The sequence below is a fragment of the Urocampus carinirostris genome, chromosome 1 (genome assembly GCF_059441175.1).
Source record: "Urocampus carinirostris isolate Australia breed hairy pipefish chromosome 1, RoL_Ucar_1.0, whole genome shotgun sequence".
Taxonomy (NCBI): domain Eukaryota; kingdom Metazoa; phylum Chordata; class Actinopteri; order Syngnathiformes; family Syngnathidae; genus Urocampus; species Urocampus carinirostris.
In genome coordinates, this window is record NC_142349.1 from 17704372 (window position 1) to 17724356 (window position 19985).

The window sequence follows — 19985 nt, forward strand, 5'->3', positions numbered from 1 at the left end:
GCAGAGCATTCCACAGCAACGAGGCCCAGATGGAGAACGCTCTTGAGCCTGCAGACTTCTTCTTGACTCTTGGAGTCACAAGTAGACCGGCATTTCCTGAGCGGAGGCACAGCAGCGCATTTTCAAAAGACTCTGCTACAAAGGCAAGCTTCGAGGTCGAGACGCTGATCACCAAGCACTGAAAACCTTTCACTGAGGGTGAATTTATTATGTATTCAAGACTGTAAAGAATGCCATGCTTATTAGTTGGCCCTCACACATTTTCAGCTTACAAAATCTGGCCGCATCCTCAAAAATCTGGACACCCCTGAGATATGTATATGGATTTTTAAACATGATTCCACAGACAATGAGTATGAATATATTTAGTTACCATAATATTTTTGATATGACCCTCTTATACTTTTTAATGTTCACGTCCACTGTCTCATTTCTATCAAGGCTTAAACTCTTGAAAACTCGCCTTCTTTTTCAAATAGTGGCGTGTGATTATTTTCCCACCTTTTTCTTCTGAGGAGAAAAAGTCCCTCCCATTAGGCGTGGTCATCGACGACCTTATAAAACAGCACTCGTGACGTTGCAGTTAGTCGCGCACTTGCAATGTATTGCTTAAGAACTCCCATCACTTTTAACCTTTAAAGGCTACAAAAATACCTTATGGACATTGCTTTGGAAATAATTTGTATTTTCTTAGACAAAGAATGTTAAAGAATAACGGGAAGAAGACAGCAGCGTGCGTTGTCATCGCGGCGGCTCTCTGCCTGCTGATGCTGATGGTCGCCGTGCGGCATCGCGGAGCTCAAGCGGGGACGGGGGAGAACACGCAATCGCTATCCGAGTCAGTGGTGGCGGAGGGAGGCGAACAGAAGGGATTTTCGGCCTACTTCGGCAAGTTGAATCGTGGACGGAGAGAAGCGGGGAAGCCCGCCGCCTTGTTGTCTGGCTCACCCGCCGACGCAGTAACACAGCCGGTCGAGAACGTCAGACCCGACGACTTGTTCATCGCAGTGAAGACCACCAAGAAGTTTCACCAGTCCAGACTCAACCTGCTTCTGGAAACATGGATCTCTAGGAGTATGCAACAGGTAGATACAGTACCATTTAAATTGCAATCACTGTTTAGTAAAATATTCTTAAATCAAAATTGAGGTTTGTTTTTAAAGAAACAGTTATAAGACTACATTCAAAATAGTGTCAATCCAATTTGAATTTTCACAAGGACTCATTTAAATCAGTTAAAGATACCTGAGTATAGCATGTAATGTCATTAACCTATGGGTCTGCCTAAGCCAAGAGCCCCCGCCTGATTAATGATTGCAGTTCCCCTTACTAGACAATAATACACTTTACAAACACCACACAGCACCTATTTACTCATGGTTAAATGGACAGGGGTCTTCAGCTTTTTTCAAGCTGGAAAAAGCAAAGGGAACTTAGTTTGATCTGCATTTTTGAAACAACAACTTATTATGGTATTACTATGTTATTACCAGGTTAATACTTGAAATTAGGGTTGATTAGAGTCAGTCAACCACTGAAACAATCATTTGACTAGAAAATCACAATGGCCTAGCACTGGAAAGTTATTTTCAGAACAGGTCTGCTGTCCATAAGGGGGGCCCCGTTGACCGAAAGCTCCACGTTGGGGACCCCTGCCGTAGAATAAAAATCCAGATAGTTTGTGTTAAAACGTTTCTTTTATTTACCAAGTAAAAGACTCAAACAATACTTTTATCTGGTTTCTGAGTTATTTCGCCACTTGCTGTAAATTTAGTGTTTCCTATTATGTATACCTAGCAGTATCTATTTTTCTGTAAAACAATTGTTATACGAAGTACACAACTTGACATGTTTAAATGAACATATAACATACAGGGAACACGTATATGTCGACACAAATGGCTTTTTAAAACAAAGTTAAGGGTGTGCTTTTAAAAAAAACAGTCACAAGAGTACATACATGATAAAATACTGACAATCCCCTTTTGAATTTACTCAAAAATGACATTCACTCAGTTAAAGATACAAAAAAATACCATGTGAAATAACAGAAAGTTGAAAAACGCGACTATATATGGGATTTAGCTGTTGTGCCTTTATTATATATTTCTCCAATATATTGAGGTGCATTTTTCCGTATGTTGTTGCAACTTTTTCAATTCATCAGTGAGTCACAAGTGTGATCTGTTGAATTTTAAAAAAATGTGGTCACTGGTGGAAATTTACACAATGAGAGAGGGCGTCAACAATGAAGTTGCCCTACCCTGCCAGAACTCTTCTCCCCTTTAACTATCCTGCATATGTCACTCTTTATCCTGCTCTGAGTGATGTGCCTGAGAACGAAGGGAGCATTTTCAAGCATGGGGACTATCCTTAAGGACACCCCCTCCCTCCACTCTCCCTATTATGCCTCCTCTTTTGGAAGTGTCCCTTGTGTATGCCCCCACCCAGTGCAATGGATGCCTCAGCGGCATTTTCACAGTCCCTGCAGGAACAAAGCTGGTCTTTTCGGGAGATGTAGGGGGGCTGAAGAAAAAGCTTTCCCAGCGCCTTGTCTGTCCTCTCTTTTCATGGGAACGCAAGAGAGCCCAAGTCTGGGTCAAGTTTGAACGGAGCGATGGGGACAAAACAGAGAGCGTCTATTGGGAATTGTGTGAAAACGCGGATGCCTGGTCAAAGTGATTTCATCCTGCAAACAGGGTGTTACATTTGCTCAAGGGCTGCCTGACTGGAAAAAGTAAAAACAGTTGAAGTGAATGCAGTTATGTAAGCTCCAGAACTTAGACTACTATAAAACAACTGCAGATCCGTGACGCTTGTTATAACAAGCGTTTTTGGTTTAAAAAAAGAAATCAAAGCCAAATTTCTGTCCTCAAATTTTGCAGCATTTGTACGTATTCCTGCCCATAAGTACTGCAAAGGTGCTGACTTTCTCTATTAACAAAGTAAAAAAACATCCCAGAAGGCAGATGGTGTGTAGCTGCTGCGACAATCAGGGACATAGAGAGGCCACAATGCAAGAGGGAGTTCCTAGCAAGGGGGGCACCAGGTGGTCAGGAGACGCGAACAAAGGACCCCCCTCCCCCAAATGACGACCATTCGAAGCTCAGTGCGTACATATGGCTGCTGCACATTCTCACGCTCAGCTGATGAACATCTGTGGCGTGGGGACGGCATCTGCGCCTCTTTAATGCGAGAGGGAGTCTATTTCTGCTTCCAAGCCTGAATAAGAGAGAATGAAGAGTGAGTCCTCTACATGCATCTAGAGTTGTATCCGTTTATTCCAATGGAGCTTGTTCTTCTTATCTTTAAGTCTGGGGGCAAAGTGCAACTGGTTAGCATAATATGCTGAAAGCCCACGTTGGTATTTCATAACCAGCAAGTGTTCATCACTGTGAATCAATTCAAGTCACATTTATTTATGCAGCCCTTAATCACAAAAAATATCTCAAAGGACTGCACAGGATTACAATGACACAATTTCCTGATCTTAAACGAACATGCGGGCAAGGAACAACTCAAAACCTGGGCGTGAGGAAAAAGAGAAACCTTGAGAAGGGACCTCACAAGTGGTAATCCCCCTTTCAGGATGACCAGGGTGAATTACATTTAGCATTGTTGTGAAAACCATTCCTTACTTAACACAAGGCTAGTATTTGCACCAATACTGATACCGAGTATTGGTCCTTGCCTATCTGTGAATTTAACTGTGATCTCTTTATTTTATGTTATTGACTACAGAACATTCATACAGTATATTTTGAAATACATCCCATCTATGATTATGGGCCTGAATAAGTAGAGTTGTGCTCAAATGAATTATTTGAGTTACAATACTTACAGCTATATTCCAAATGGTCACCATTGTATAGTAATACACATTCCATGTCCATTAGAGAACATGATAACAGACTGTACTGTAAACCAATGATAAGGTTGGAATCCAACAATGGGTACTCAAAGTGGAAATGGGTGGACCTTGATAAAAGGGAGAGTGTGACTTTTGGTTTTAAAGAACACTTGTATAACTTTTTACAATTGGGTCACGGGTGCACGAGGGAGGGTACTGGTGAATAGAGGGAAGAGTGCCCGCTGGTGCGTTTCCTTCCTGTGGAGCTGAAAGCAGTCATGCAGGCACCGCGTGCCCACAACTCAGGCTGGGGTCCCACGTCGAACCTTCCTGTGGTTAAAGTGACCCCCCTGGCCCTTCTCTCTTATCTTCGCTTCACACACGCACTTGATTTGCATCTAGTGAAAGTAACTGCATGGCTCCGTGTCAGTTTAGAAACAAAGACAGTGAGAGCGAGGGGGGGGCGTGTGGAGTTAACTCCCGCAGCTGTATGCAAATGCAGGCAAACATGCCGAGGATTTGCCCTGCAGAGACTTTAACTTGGCATGAAAACTTGCAGTATTGTCCTCATCACAGGGAGGAGGGAGAGATCAGGGGGTGACGTAGCCAAGGGACTGAAAGGACGCATAGTTCTTGATTTGCTAATCAACTTTCGGATCCCAGCCCCCCCTTACTTCCCTGCCCTACCACCTGCCATGAGCTCGCCCATTGCGGCGCCGACATCCGGCCGTCTGCCCCCTTTGACTGAACAAACAAAGTCGAATGGCGGCGTCCTGATTAGTGTGTTTGCCGCGCAAACAGCGCCAGACATCTCTTAATAGTAGGGGGCGCGTGGAACCAGGTCAATTGGTTTATGAATATTGACAAAGATTCTCTTTTAAATCATGCATTAGGCTTACGGTGGATTTAGGAGTTTTTAAAAAAAAAATAATCTAAAAACATGATTTCATCTACACTACCGTTTAACACTTTGATGTCACTTAGAAATGTCCTTCTTTTATATGGTCAAGTGCTGTTTTTTCAATGACTATCACATGAAACCAATCCAAAATACACCTCGTACATTGTTATTATAGTAAATGTCTGCTTTCAATGCAATATATACATAGGCGTATAGAGGCCTATTTCTAGCAACCAGCACCCCAGTGTCATAACAGTACATTGTGTTTGCTAATTGCATAAGAAGGCTAACGAATGATTAGAAAATCCTTGTTCGATAGTGTTAGCACAGAGGTTTAGCTGGTTAGAGAAGCTATAAAACAGACCTTCCTTTGAGCTAGTGGAGTATCTGGAGCGTCACATTTTTGGGTGTGATAAAACTTTCAAAATGGCCAGAAAAAGAAAACTTTCGTGTGAAACTCGGCAGTCTATTTTTGTTCTAAGAAATGAAGGCTATCCCATGCGAGAAATTTCCTAGAAACTAAGGATCTCCCACAAGGGTTTGTTTTATTCCCTTTAGAGAACAGCACAAACCGACTAAAATTAGAGTAGAAAGAGAAGTGGTAGGCTCCGCTGCACAACCAGGAAAGAGGACAAGTAGATTAGAGGCTCAATTTTGAGACATAGACGCATTACAATTCCTCAACTAGCAGCTTTGTTAAATAGTGCCCGCAAAACACCAGCGTCAACATCTACAGTCTAGTGACTAAGTAAAAGCGATATCTGAAACTGGCCACCAAAGAGAAGAGATTAACAGACACTGGAACACTTATTTAATAAGTAAATGATAAATAAAGGTGTGAGTCTTTCATGAAAAACAAGAAATTTCCATGAGAGCCCAAACTTTTACACAGTAGTGTGTTTGGACTCTTTCTGAATGATAATAGAAAAAAAAGAATGTTGTCATTTTCATTTTATTAAAAATTCTCAATAGTACTTAACACCCCCTAAAGTATAATTTACTCATATGATCCGCCTTGACACCTATGCAAGTATATTGAAGCTAAAAAAAAAAAAGGGAACTAGCGTACAGGTCAAATCGGATCCTGCATGAGGAGGAGAGAAAGGAGAGAATGGAATTTGCACTCAACCCCAAACCCAAAACCAAGGCCTTCCCCAAATCCTCCCTCAACAAAGTCCAATTCCCACACCCTTTAAAAGGCGTGTAGAGGCACGTGGCGCTTGACAACGGTGGTGTGCCGCTCGGCAGGTGCCGACTCACCTGAAGAGTGAACAAAGTCGACTGTTGGCTAGCACCTGCTGCCACACAACAGTTCTTTGACGCCTGTGGACATAAATAAGATAAAACTTGCCTTCTGCACAACGGCAACTTAAGATGCTTCGTCATCAGGGATGCTTTGGGTCGGTTGTGTGGTTGCCATGGGTTTCCCTGAGCGAGAATCAGCACAAAAGGCCTTTATAGGAACTGAGGGAGTTTAAGGCCGCCATGTTTTTTCCACCCGGCTGATGTATGATGCTAATCACTGTGATTGTTCAAAATGAAAAGAAGTCAACCCTATTGTCGCACCCAGATTGTAGATTTACACATCTGCAGCTGTTTTAAATCTTTTAAAAAAGATATCGATATTCTAGGAATCTGTCAGTATCTTCATCAGTAGTTAGTTATACTAGCTAACTAAAAGATAAGTCCTATACATACCCAGCAATCTGTGCTTTGTTACGTCACAGCCCTGGGCGGTTGTAGCATACCGTGTATTACAAAAAAATAACCATATCTTCCATCTACATGGGGTACTCATGGCATTGTATGTCAAATCCTTCCTCGTGATTGGCCAATATTTTCTTATAATAGCTTAAACGGCTGTGGCGAACTGTAACTGTGGGTATTTGGTTTGTCCATTTAGAAGTCTATTTTTCAAGTCTCTTGTTCACAGATAAAAGTTATTGTTTGTTCACCTAATATGTTTGCTTCACAAACGTGGTCTATCGAATTAGCTGTAGCTCTTTAGCCTATCAACTTTTAGCCAGCCAACTTCCATTAGATTAACAAAATTAATAACTAAATCTAATATGTGTGTTCTTTTAATTGTAGTCAATAATCATTTTCAATAATTTGTCATAACAGGGTAGAACTTTAAGAGTGCCTTGTACAACCACAACACATTTAACATAAAAGTTGAAGCTTCCTCTTTTTCCACAGTTGAATTCCCAACGAAAACAAATGATGTCACTTCCTGTAAATGGCTTTTATGGAATTGTAATCTTTTTGGGGGGCAATTGAGCACATTCTAACGGTGGATGATTACTACCTGTACATGTAGAATTTGAACAAAATAGCAAGTAAAACTACAATTCAGAGCATTTAATTGCATAATGACATTAAGTTTAGTGTAGTTTATCGAATTATTAAAGAAAAAATATATTTTATAATTTTATGGCCTACACCTCTTGAAGTTGAATACATTGCACTGCGGACACGATACATTTGAGCATGTGTGTCACCAAAAAGTCATCCAAAATACAAAAATAATCTTGATGTGCATTTTTTTCACGTTAATTGATTGCAAACACTTAAAGTGAATAATTAAAGTAGTTTTTATAAACATGTTGCAGAACTTAGAGAAAAACCAGGGTAAGACAAAGTTCTGGAGTTGAAATGTTGCTCTAAATAGAGAATCGCCCGTATAAAGTAGCAGGTTCCCTAACCTTTGGTATCTAAAGACACAAAATACTGTACAGCCACAGTAACATTGTGCTATTAAACAACGGTGCTCAAACCTGCTTTTCTTTTTGAAGGTTAATTTAGCAAAATTGTACTTAGCGCAACTGTCTAATTTTGTGGGCTGTTGAATGTTCAATATGTATTTGGTTCTACAGTAAGGATATCTGTAAATGTGGACAATCGTTCGTTCTTAACTCTAACAGGAATTTCCATTGCTTGTTTTCAGACATACATCTTCACAGATGGCGAAGACGAGGATCTCAAAAGGAAAATCGGTGAGGCAGCTGGCGGAGAATGTTCTTATGCACAATGAAGTTCATTCCGTGGCGCACGAAAAAAGGTGCCATTGATGGACACGGGAGGCTGCATGTCATAACTCTTGTTTACGGCCACAGGGAATCACGCCATCAATACTAACTGCTCAGCCGCTCACAGCCGACAGGCCCTGTCCTGCAAGATGGCCGTCGAGTACGACAAGTTCATCGAGTCGAGAAAAAAGTGAGCGTTTGGGACAGAAACATATCCACACGACCATTGGGTCGGGGGTCTTACGATGTATCTGTTTCTCAGTTGGTTCTGTCACGTGGACGACGACAACTACGTGAACGTTCGGGCCCTGCTCAAGCAGCTCTCCCAGTACCAGCACACTCAGGACGTGTACATCGGGAAACCGAGCTTGGATCGGCCCATAGAGGCCACAGAGAGGCTTGGCGATAACAAGATGGTGCGCAGACTCCCACTTTAGAAAACTGAATTTAAACAAATGGTATGGAATCAAGACATTTTAATCAGGACATTTTTGTGTTTTTGTCTTGTCATAGAAACCAGTTAACTTCTGGTTTGCTACGGGAGGGGCAGGTTTCTGTGTAAGTCGCGGTCTGGCACTCAAGATGAGCCCTTGGGCCAGGTAAGATCCATATATATTCATAACATCGGGAAAAAAATTAAATGTTCGCAGTCTTACCCATGTGTGGCTCTCCTCAGTGGCGGACATTTCATGGACACGGCTGAGAAGATCCGCCTGCCCGACGACTGCACGGTGGGCTACATCATCGAGTCAGTGCTGGGGGTCCCTCTCATACGCAGCAACCTGTTTCACTCGCATTTGGAGAACCTGCAACAGGTGTCCAGATCTGAGATCCACAAGCAGGTGAGGGCTGATACATTTTATGTACATGCATACCGTCTTGTAAAGTACAGTGATATTCTATTCCTGTGGTGTACCTGCATTGCGCAGAAAGCTTGTTTTGATCGCGTCTCTTTAATCACCATTTATAGAATATCTTTTTTTGACTTTTTGTGACCTTAGCCATGACTCCTGGAAAGGGAAACTGTAAGGTGTCTGAGAAAAAAAGTAGAATGATGAAAGTTAAAAAGAAGCAAGAAGAAAGAAACAATAGTAAAAACACAAGCACGGTGTTTGTGTAAGTGACCAACCCAAGAAGTACAATCAGGAAGCAGTGAGTGCCGATCACAAAGCCACAGAAGAGTTAACGCAGCGCTTTGCTGAATTAATTTCCGAGTGAGGCTATATTCATGTTGCAAAAACAACAACTAAGAGGAGAAGCCGGAGAAGGTGACATCTACAAAGGAGATTAGAGCGATGCTGGCTTAGCGGGAAGAAGTTCCTCAGGGTTCCCGTCGATCTGTTTAAGTGGCATTAAAATCTCTTACATCCAATTTTTTAAAAAGGTTTAAAAATGTAAACACATTAATAAGATTTATATTTTTTTTTTAACTTAAAAGATTTAACAACATTTATCAATTGTCTTCTTTAAATATTTACTGATTTAATTTACTGACCACAATAACGAAAGTATCAAAACGGTGATGTGGTTTCAGTTGGGCTTTTGAAGGCAGACGCATGTTTTAGGTCTACCCACAATACACATAATAACTCCAGTCATGTGTTTGAGGCACGATGTATAATGTGCAAGAAATATTTGTGTATTTTTTGTTTGTTTCAATTGTGAGGTTTTTTTTCGAGTTAAAGGTTTGAAAAAGTCTTGAATTTAGCTTGCCTTAAATTGTAGGAATTCTGTTTCTGCTTTCGTTGAAAATAAAAGAAATTACGACTGATCGTGCAACAACATTTTTTAATGACTCTTGCCTTACGAATTTCCCTAACATATTGAGCAGTTCAAATAGGTTTTAATGATTTTATATCTGGAAAATTTGCCACTTTCGCTAGCGATTCAGGCTACGAGCACGATCCGGGATCGAATTAGGCTTGTATATAAAGGTATCACTGTACTTGTAAGAATGTATAAATACTACATGCCGATCCCACTTGTTGCAGACTTCTTGGTGCTCTCTTTTTCCTACAAACTACTAGCACCTGCCCATTCCATAGTTTTAACTCTCCTTATCCTTCTCGCCCTCAGATCACTCTCAGCTACGGCATGTTTGAAAACAAGAGCAACATCATCAATTTAAAAGGAGCCTTCCCTGTCGAGGAGGATCCATCCAGGTGAGGGACGATCAGATCTTCAGGCAACCTCATGTCAGATCAAAACATTATATCTAAAAGCACACATTTTCGAAAAAAGACCTATTGCAGTAGATGTATTCTAGAGAAGGGGCTTTGTGAAACGAGGGTTTATATACTGACCGCATGAAATGTTGTATTTCATAAAGTTAAAACAGTTGATTTTGACAGTACAAAAAATGTAATATAATGTCATTCTCTTCAAAATGATAAAGCTTTAACTTAAAGGTTTAAAGGGGTATTGTGTATTATTCAGCCCCTCCCAGTGATTTCAAAACTTGGTTCAATAAGAAAAAAGCAATATTGATTTGAAAAATATGCAAACAAATATCATTTAAATGTGCATTTTTTTAAATACGCGTAGTTCGCGTAATTTGTATCTATTTGACATAACATGAGGCTCACCTTGAGGGAACTGACAGAATTGTATGTCATCTTGCGAATGGTACCCCCCCAAAAACAAAAACCTTGAAAAAGACTGAGCAGGTAAATTAGAAGAAAATGTGGCAGTTGGGTCACTTTTAGTCTCATTTGTATCCATCCATCAAGCACTCATTTTTGGTTGCACTTCATAACACAGGGACATCTATTGGTCAAATGTTACACAGTGTCCCTTCAAGGGTGAAATAGCTTTAATCATTGCCAAAGATTTAAAGCAGTTTTACATTTTTGTGATTAATAAACATTTATATGATGTATAATTAAAATGATTCAATATTTCTTTTCTTTTAGCATTTTCTGTTACTATTTATTATGTGGTGCATTTTCGATTAGGAATGTTTAGTCAGGTCCTTGTAATGCAAAAATCTTCCTACTTTACTATGAAAAATATATATATAAAGTCTTCCAGAAACCCAATGCTGTTTGGGTGATAGAAGTGTTTATTAGACAACTTACTTGTTCATTGAAGGTTAATTTAAGACTACAATCTTTCCGTATGACGTGACTTACAAGTAATTAGATACTGTCAAACAAAAATAGAGTAGTCTTTATTGTCGTGAACATTGTTTGCAATGATATTAGACATGGCACTCCAGGATAAGCACATAATTAATACTTAAAAAAGAAAAGAGAGATACAAAATGTAAGGATTAATTGGCAAAAATATTTACTTGTTATAAAAAAAACTGTCTTGTTTATTGGCCACAGCTTTAAGCCGATGCACTCGTGCGGTCCACCATTGTGATAATTGTGAAAACCCTATGAACCAAAGTTAGTCCTTATTGGGAACATAACAAGAATTTCAGTTAACCATTAAATAAGATTGTTTGAAAAAATAATAATCATAAAACTAACAAAAATTGAAATAGCAAATCATTTTCATATACCCTGCAAGCAGTCACATATTCGGTGTTATAATGATTGTTTTGGCAAACTAATGCATTCAATGTTACTAGGACCAGGGCTGTCACAACCCTAAATGAGCACTCAAAACTGTGAAAACATATATCTTGCAACTTTTTTTTCTTTTGCTGCGAAATGTTATTGCTCAAAACTGAAAAATGTATACCTTGTGAGTTTTGGGGGGACTTTTGTTATTGCACTTCTTTTCATTGGACTATTGTCACGATGCAAAATTCTTTTATCGCACTATTATTAAAATAACTTGGGCCAGTCTCTAAGCACTAAGCTCTACATTGTAAATATGTTTACGTAACTATCCTGACATTCTTTTCTATTTTTCGTCTTAAAAGTCTTTTTTGCACGTTAAGCCTGGAGGGCCATGTCTAATCTCGTTGCAAACGATGTTTCTCAACATTGATATCATTGACAAAAAAGATAAATCAATTCAATTCTGTGCACGTCGTCATCATTTAAAGCTGTTCCCCTTTTCGGTCTGTGTTGCAGGTTCAAATCTGTGCACTGCCTGATTTACCCGGACACCCCGTGGTGTCCGCCCATGGTTGCCTTCTAGGACGACCGCTCCTCTCTCATCCTCGTCCTCGTCGCCGCCTCGGTATCTGTAAGGCGGACGAGGGCCAAAGTTTTGCGCCAATGTCAAGACCGCAGTGCTGCTTGCTTCCTCTAGCAGGCGCTTTGCGGCCTTTTTCGTGTAAGTAGGCTGCTGTGCGGCCTGCCGCTTACGGGACTGCCGCCACGTCAGAGTGGACTTTTCATTTTTGTCCGTTTGCAGGCAATCAGTTGAGCTACTTGTGCACGTTGCTTGTAAATGTTTCTTGCGATTCTCATAGAATGTATTTTATATTTCCACGAACTTCCTACGCCAGCTTTATTTTATTTCTTCTTTCTTCTTATTGTTTTTATTGTTATCATATTCTTTTAATGGCACGTCTCAAAGCATTTAGATGACTCTGGACAAACCCCCTCATGTGAAGTTTGTATTGTGCTTTATTGTGAACAGTGTTAGGACCTAAACTGAAGTGAATCAGGATGAAGCACTTTTGGATAAAAAAAAAGGAAAAAAAAGAAAAACAACATCCTGCTCTGACTTCAGATTTGTGTCGAAACTAACAACCCCTGCAAAATCTCTCCCGTTCATTTCTATGTACATGGTTCGTACACGTACTTGAAATCCTTGAAAATGCTTGAAATTTAATTGAGTTTTTTCACGGTTTGAAAAGTGCTTGAATTTTAGGTGAAGTTCTTGTAAATGGTTGCCATGTTTCTCAACAAGTTTTTGGCTCCGCTTTGCCGTTGCATTTCTTCTTCTCCCGTGATTATCTGCAGCTGGCATTAATTTAAAACGTCATTGCCCCCTACGGGTCGTAACCAAGAGGACACCAAGAAATGTGTACTAGTGCGAGGAATCCTAATCAATTATGGACATTTATTATGGGCCATGCTAAAAAATTAAGGGAGCGTTTCCTAGTGGTAAATTGTGATGTAAACATATTGTTCAGATCAACAAATATATTTGCGATTTAACCATGATCTAAAAATTATAAAACTTGATAATTGATTAAAGATTGAAATGTATATATAAATGGCAGATATATTTAAGGATCTCCAAAATAATACATTTATTCTTCGGGCTTAAAAGGTCCTTAAAGAGCGCTTGAATTTGTCCGTAAAATAAAGTGTATGAACCTAGTTTGTAAATATGCTTCCCGCATACATTACAATTACAAGAGAAATATTGAAAGGGAGAGGTTTTGATTCGACTTTTTTTTTCTTTCTTTTTTTTTGAATTCCACTTTTTGATTGTCAAGAAATTGCACAGCTGAATTTCAAATAAGCTGATGCTCGCTCCAGGGAAGAAACTCGCCTCCCAAGATTGAAAGTAATGAAGATCACGTGCGCACTTGCACAAAAATACTTGAGTGACATTACTGTCATTCTGATTTACGAGTTTGGCGAGGCCACATTCAAACCTGAGCGGCACCAGCGTCCTTGCATGGAGTCGACCCAGATTGGGTTAACGCTGTACATGATATTTAATGCGGTATTATATACTGCGCCTATGTTGGCGGCCATTTTGTACAGAGATGTTTTTGAATGTAACATTGATGTCTTATCCTTTGAATTGTGTCCTACTGCTTGTTATTCTCCAGCATCTGGAGCGTTGAAACTGTTCATTTCCCTTCAAAATGAATTCTCAGGGATTATGATCTGATCCTATTTAACATGGGCCTCGTGTCAGGGGCCCAAAAGCCACAAATAAAAGTTCATAACCACTGAGAAACATGAATGTGCTTGTTTTGTCATTTTCCTACATCATAATACAGGTGACCACTTTCTTGATGATTTTAATCAAATTAAAAATATATTTTCTAGCAAATTAGTCATTTGAAAAGTGATTTTTTCAAAATTTGAGAGTAGTATTACTAAATTCAGCAGCACGGTGGAGCAGTGGTTAGTGCGTGTGCAGCACAGTTCTGAGGTCATTAGATCGAACCATCCTGTGTGGAATTTGCTGCTACAGAAATCTAAAATGCCAAAACATCGCAAATGGCTGGGAAAAAAAATCGAGAAGAGAAATTATGCAACCTGGTCACTTTGAGTCTCCTGTTGTGGAATGTGGATAAAAGCTAAAAGTCCTAGAATCGTCACCTGTGCACAGCTTCAAACACCCATCCAGCTTATCCGGGGTTGCATTTTCGTATCCAGTCAGGTGTTCCCTCAAATAGTTTCTAACTTGAAAGTACCTGAATCGTGAGTCCATGGTAGGTTATATTTTTCCCGAAGTTGTTCAAAGGATGCAAAAGAGCCCTCTATATAAAGGTCCCCAATATTACTTACATATACTCGTTTCCTTCCAACCGTTAAAAAAGCCACCCATATTAGAGGGGGCAAATGATGGATTCAATGCAATAAGGTAAAAGAAAAGAAACTCTCCTAAGATTAGGGTGCCTTCCTTCTTGCTTCAATATCATTATTGTGTTGTCTATAATTGGATTTTGGCCATAAGCATTTTTACCAATCTCCACAGGAGAGAGTATAACTGGCTGGCAGTCCTCCCTCTCCATCCTCAGCCAGCAGGGTGACATTGAAGTGTCATCCAGCCATGCCGACACGGACTTTGCCATTTTTATCATTTAATATCCTACGCATCCATTCAATGTTTGGTGTAAAGTGTAAAGAAGATGCAAGCTGTTTCTTTTGAAATGAAAGTGGAATAAGAAAGCTTGATGCGGTTGAGAAAATGCTCGGAACGCTTGTTTTTCGGCCACTTTTTACCACTTTTTTCACTCTTGAAGCTCATCTTCCAAAAGTAAGTTAAACTTAACTTTGTTTATCTTTATAGAGCACAGTATTTTACGAAATGTTTATTTTTTAGTTCAAAACTATACAGGTTACTTGTACAAGCCTCAAAGATACATCCCATACAAAATATAGCACTGAAGCAATTTACGAAAAAATTCAACTCACGAACGATCATCTGGAACCTCCTTCGTAAGTTGGGCAGTGTCTGTATCTTTAATTTTCAAATACAATATTCATATTTAAAACACACTGCGGTTTAAGGTGGTTCAAACATGTGTTATGATGGATTCAATACTACAAAGTCAAGTAGAAGTAGGGTTGAGCTAAAAAATATGCATGTATATTTTAATTGAAAAACACAATCTCGGGAAAATTTGTATTAAAAAAACATACAAAAATAAATGTCCATAAATGATTATGTTACATTAAATATTATTTGTGAATAACACCTAATTTCTCCAGCAGCTCCCGTGTTATTTTCGATTTTTCGATTGTTCTCAGCTCAGGGATGCTGCTAGAAATGTGAATTTCCCTTCGGGGATGAATAAAGTATCTATCTATCTATCTATCTATCTATCTATCTAATTTATATTAAAAAAAAACTCTCGAAAATTTGGAGTTTGAAACGTAAATTTCTATTTCATACAGACTACAGTTTTGACCTACATGTTCGAAAATTGACATGGTGTTCTTTAAGGTGCGTTAAGGTTCCTGTATTTATTAAGTGCTACACAAAGACAATAGCATATCAATAAAAGCAATGAAGTCACAACAAAAATGTGGACCTTTAAGCTACACTCTTTGAAATAAGATGCTCCCGTAGATTGGGGGTTTATAACCAGTGTGCTGTGAGACGTTTTCCAGTATGCCGCAGGAAACTGCCCAAGTTTATCTTTGCAATAAAGCATATCATTGTTTATCATCTTTGCCTTCTTCTAGTGATTAGAATAGAATAGAATAGAATATACCTTTATTGTCATTGTTACAAAATGGGTTAACATATTGTGACAACGAAATTGGGCATGACACTCCAGTTTTACACATTCACAGTGAGGTATGAGCCAAGAAGATAAAGGAACAGAGAAGATAAGGTTATAAAACAAGGGGGATAAGGCTATAGTTATAATTTACATGGTATTTACACAAGAAATGTCGGCATGTGGGATGTTACATACAGTGTTGTCGTGATACCGTTGGTATCGTAAGGGTTGTGCAATATTGCATTTGGTGCAAAGTCATCATAGTGCAAAAAATTGTCAGCATATGCGTTGGTGCAAACATAGACATCATAGTGCAGAAAAAGGAAATGGTCAGACATTGTGCAAGGTGAGCAGTAAACGTAGTGCAGTCGACATGTGCAAGAACATAGACATGAGTACCATTATATTCGAATGAGGTAATGAGGTATGAGCTGAGTAACTATAATATCCGTATCGATATGTGACGACAGATGAAGATTTTTAATAAAACAAAAAAATTATCTATTCATGAAGTTGTACAATACATTTAATAACTTACGTTTGTTTGATGATGCTGTTTAACATTGCATGGAAAAAATAATCCAAATAAAATAAAACTCATAGTATGCTGATTTAAATTATTATTTCTTTGATTAAAAAAGGAAGAAAACGTGTTTAAAAACGCCATGAAAAAACTTGTTCCACTTCTGTTATTTTTGTAAAAAAAAAAAAAAAAACAGTTAAAAGTGTAGTACAACTTGAAAAAATATTCCAAAATTCAAAATCCCGGCATATAATAACCTGTATAAATTCCTTAGCCACAGTGTGCACTTAATAAAAAAAATGTTATACTGTCGAACTGCATCATGATAATTTAAGCTTTAAAAACAACAACACAAAACTGACACAATGAATTAGTTTTACAACATTTTCAAAGGATGGCATGCCTTCAGAATATTTAATGAAGAAAAGGGGTGCCTTGGCAAACAATTCAATAGACCAGGGCTGTCAAACTCATTTTAACTCGGGTGCCACACGATAGAACAAACGTTCTCTCCTGGGCCGGACTAGTACATTAGAGAGAAAGAAAAAGAAAGAGAAAGAAATCAGAGAAAGAGAGGGAGAGAAAAAGAGAGAGGATGGGATAAAGAAAGAGAGAAAGGGAGAAAGAGAGAATGAGAGAGTGAAAAGAGAGAGTGACAGAATTTGAGAAACAAAAGAGCTAATAAGAGAAATTGTGAGAGAGGGGGAAAGAAAGAGAGAGAAAGAAATCCAACGATAAATAGAAAGAGAGAAACAGAGAAGGGGAGAAACAGAGAAGGGGAAAGCAAAACAGAGAGAGAGAAAAGAGGGCTAAAAGTAAAAAAGGAAGAGAGCAAAAGGTAAAAAGACCCAGAAAGAGACAAAGGAACAAAGAAAGAGAAGAAGAGAGAGGCACCTAGCTTTGGCAACATCAAGTGGACATATTTCAACCTGCAGCTCATTTTTCTCTTGCACTTCCCTCAGCGTTGTCTCGCTGGCCTGCGGGCTGCCTGTTTGACACTGTAGACTATATGACAATCGATTATAGCTCGAATATCAATATACTGCCACATCTCTTTGGTCTCTGCAAATATTTGAGAGAGTATTCTTGGTATGGTGGTTTTGTTCCCTAGCATATTTTTCATCAATGCACACCACTGACCAAAGTTTTTGAAAATGAGACTCTTGAACTCACGCAGGAATGTTAACTCAGGGCTATGATGTGGGAGGTCCACTCCAGCCCCGCTCCCCAGAAACCTTGTACTCGTGAGGGGTTGCACCCGTGGCACAGTTGATCGGCGGTGGCGAGCTCTGGATCACGTATGGTTCCGACGGCAAACTCGGATCTATCGCCCAAGACTAGTGATTAGCTTTAACAAAAACCTGCTGCACACATGTGACTGAGTGGTAAGAATGGAGAAGGATTATTGCACCAATTTCCTTCGCTTCATGAACACAGAATGGAAGGAACAAAGAAGGAAAAGATCAAACTGCATCTAACTACAGGTTTAACGCTCTCCAATTCATGGAAGACGCACTCCCTTGTGGTCTTGAAAGGATGCAGTTGAGAGGAGTCTTAGGTCATAAAACATTTCCCCAAAAATAGGCCGTCAGGGCCTGCAAAGCCTTCTTTGCTGGCCTAAAAAGACACTGTGAATCATGTGATCTGAGCTACTTGTACATGTTGCTTGTAAATGTATTTTGCAATTCTCATCGAATGTATTTTATATTTCCACGAACTTCCTACGTCAGCTTTATTTTATTTCTTATTTCTTTTTATTGTTATTATTGTTATTATCATATTCTTTTAATATATTGATATTTTTATACTGAGCAACTTTGATGTCGAACAACTCAGAATCTCTGAAAAAACACCATGAAATGTTGATTAAAAATAATGAAATTCAAGCATAAACGTTACATTTGTCATGTAAAATACATTATCCCTGAAAAACACAGGAAATATAGATGAAAATATTTACAAAAAAAAGATGAATTACCAAACAATTTGAACTTTTATAATAAATTATTTGGACTGATTTTTTTTTGTTCTTGGACACTGTGTAGTAATTGACCACTAGATGTCACTGCGTTGTGTACTGCAATTGAAAATGAGTGCTACAAAGCACAAAGAAGAAAACACACATATGCAAAGTGACCAAACTGCTTCTCATTTTGTTTCATGAGGTTTTTGCAACAAGATGGCGTAACATTATGTCAATGTCCTCTTCGTGAGCCACACGTTATGTAACATACATATACGTTGTACGTGTTATAACAAAATGCCCGTTTATATGATAGTTTATGTTTTTGCTTGCTATTCCAATCCATACCGGTGCGGAGGTCCAGGGTTCAAATCCAGCTACCTACAACCTTCCTGTGCGGGGTTTGCATGTTCTCCCTATGCTTGCGTGCGTTTCCTCCCACATTCCAAAGACATGCATTTCAGGTTAATTGGCCGGTCTAAATTGTCCCTAGGTGTTGTTGAGTGGGTCAGTTGTCTGTCTCTGTGTGCCTTCAACTGGCTGGCGACCAGTTCAGGGTGTCCCCTGCCCACTGCCTAAAGATGGCTGGGGTGGGCTACCTTAACCAACTCTAGTAAGAATAAGCAGTGCAGATAATAGATAGATGATATGGGCGGCAGTATCCATCCATCCATTATTTGCACAGCTGATCCTCAGTAGGGTCGCAGGGGTGCTGGAGCCCATCTCAGCTATCTTCAGGCAGGGCACCCCGTGAACTGGTTGCCAGCCAGTTGCAGGGCACACAGAAATAGACAACTAGTCATACGCTCACTCACACCATGGGACTGTTTGATCCGGCCGACATTCATGCTTTTAGATTGTGGGAGGAAACTGGAGTTCCTGAAGGAAACCCACGCAGACAGGGGAAGAACATGCAAACTCCACATGGGGAGGTTGTGGTAGCTGGACTTGAACCCTGAACTTGTGCACCATGGGGCTGCACGTTTACCCAGCCAGTGATTGATAGTTCTCATGTGCACTAGCAAAACATATTTCCAAGTTGAACTCGCCCAGGAATAAAGCTTTTATCTCAAGGCTCGGTGGCCTTGGGGGTAGGGCGCCCTCCCCGAGACTGGGACCTCAGTAGGGTCGCGGGGGCGCTGGAGCCCATCTCAGCTGTCTTCGGGCAATGGGCAGGGGACACCCTTAACTGGTTGCCAGCCAGTCGCAGGGCACACAGGGACGGACAACTCGCTCGCTCATTCACACCTAGGGACAATTTGGACCGGCCAATTAACCTGACATGCATGTTTTTGGAATGTGGGAGGAAACTGGAGTGCCCGGAGGAAACCCACGCAAGCACGGGGGGAACATGCAAACTCCACACAGGAAGTTTGATCTCACGACCTCAGAACGAGTAATTTAAAATAAAAAATTGGCCTTCTTGATCTGGGTTGTGACTCCATTCTTGGGTTATCACGCGATTGGATTTGAGCTTTTACATCAGTATCAAAATTTTCAACACCTTCAATGTCAAGATTGGTTTGAAGCTACTTGATTTTGATTTCTTGACCGTTCAATCCCTAAAACTCGCAAAGGACGACAGACTTCACATGATCGAATTTCCATTACCGTCTTCGATGAAAAAAGGGTGGAAGATGTGTTTGAGAGGTTTAGCTAGACAACGCCAAGCTGTTATTTCAAATTGGAAAACGATTGTCTTCACCACTTTTTATGAGCCATTTTTTATTTTAGGACCGCCCAAATGGACATTGCTAGCCAAATGCTTGTTAAAAAAAGAAGAAACCAAAGAAGAACAATTGCCCACTCTGATTATTTGAAATGAACGATAAATCTGAAAAAAATCCTGTTCACATTTGAATGCCCCCCGCACCCTGTTTTACTTTTTGCAGGA

At 39.7% G+C, this 19985-nt stretch overlaps 1 protein-coding gene across 1 annotated transcript; it reads left to right on the plus strand.

The window, feature by feature from the left end:
- The first annotated feature begins 601 nt into the window (after nucleotides 1-601).
- On the plus strand, nucleotides 602-13609 carry lfng (LFNG O-fucosylpeptide 3-beta-N-acetylglucosaminyltransferase). Its single transcript, XM_088329359.1, has 8 exons — nucleotides 602-1085; nucleotides 7699-7747; nucleotides 7868-7970; nucleotides 8043-8196; nucleotides 8294-8379; nucleotides 8457-8622; nucleotides 9857-9942; nucleotides 11809-13609. Exons 1-8 carry the CDS (start codon nucleotides 702-704, stop codon nucleotides 11873-11875), a joined length of 1095 nt encoding a protein of 364 aa, XP_088185485.1. The 5' UTR covers nucleotides 602-701; the 3' UTR covers nucleotides 11876-13609.
- Nucleotides 13610-19985: the final 6376 nt, after the last annotated feature.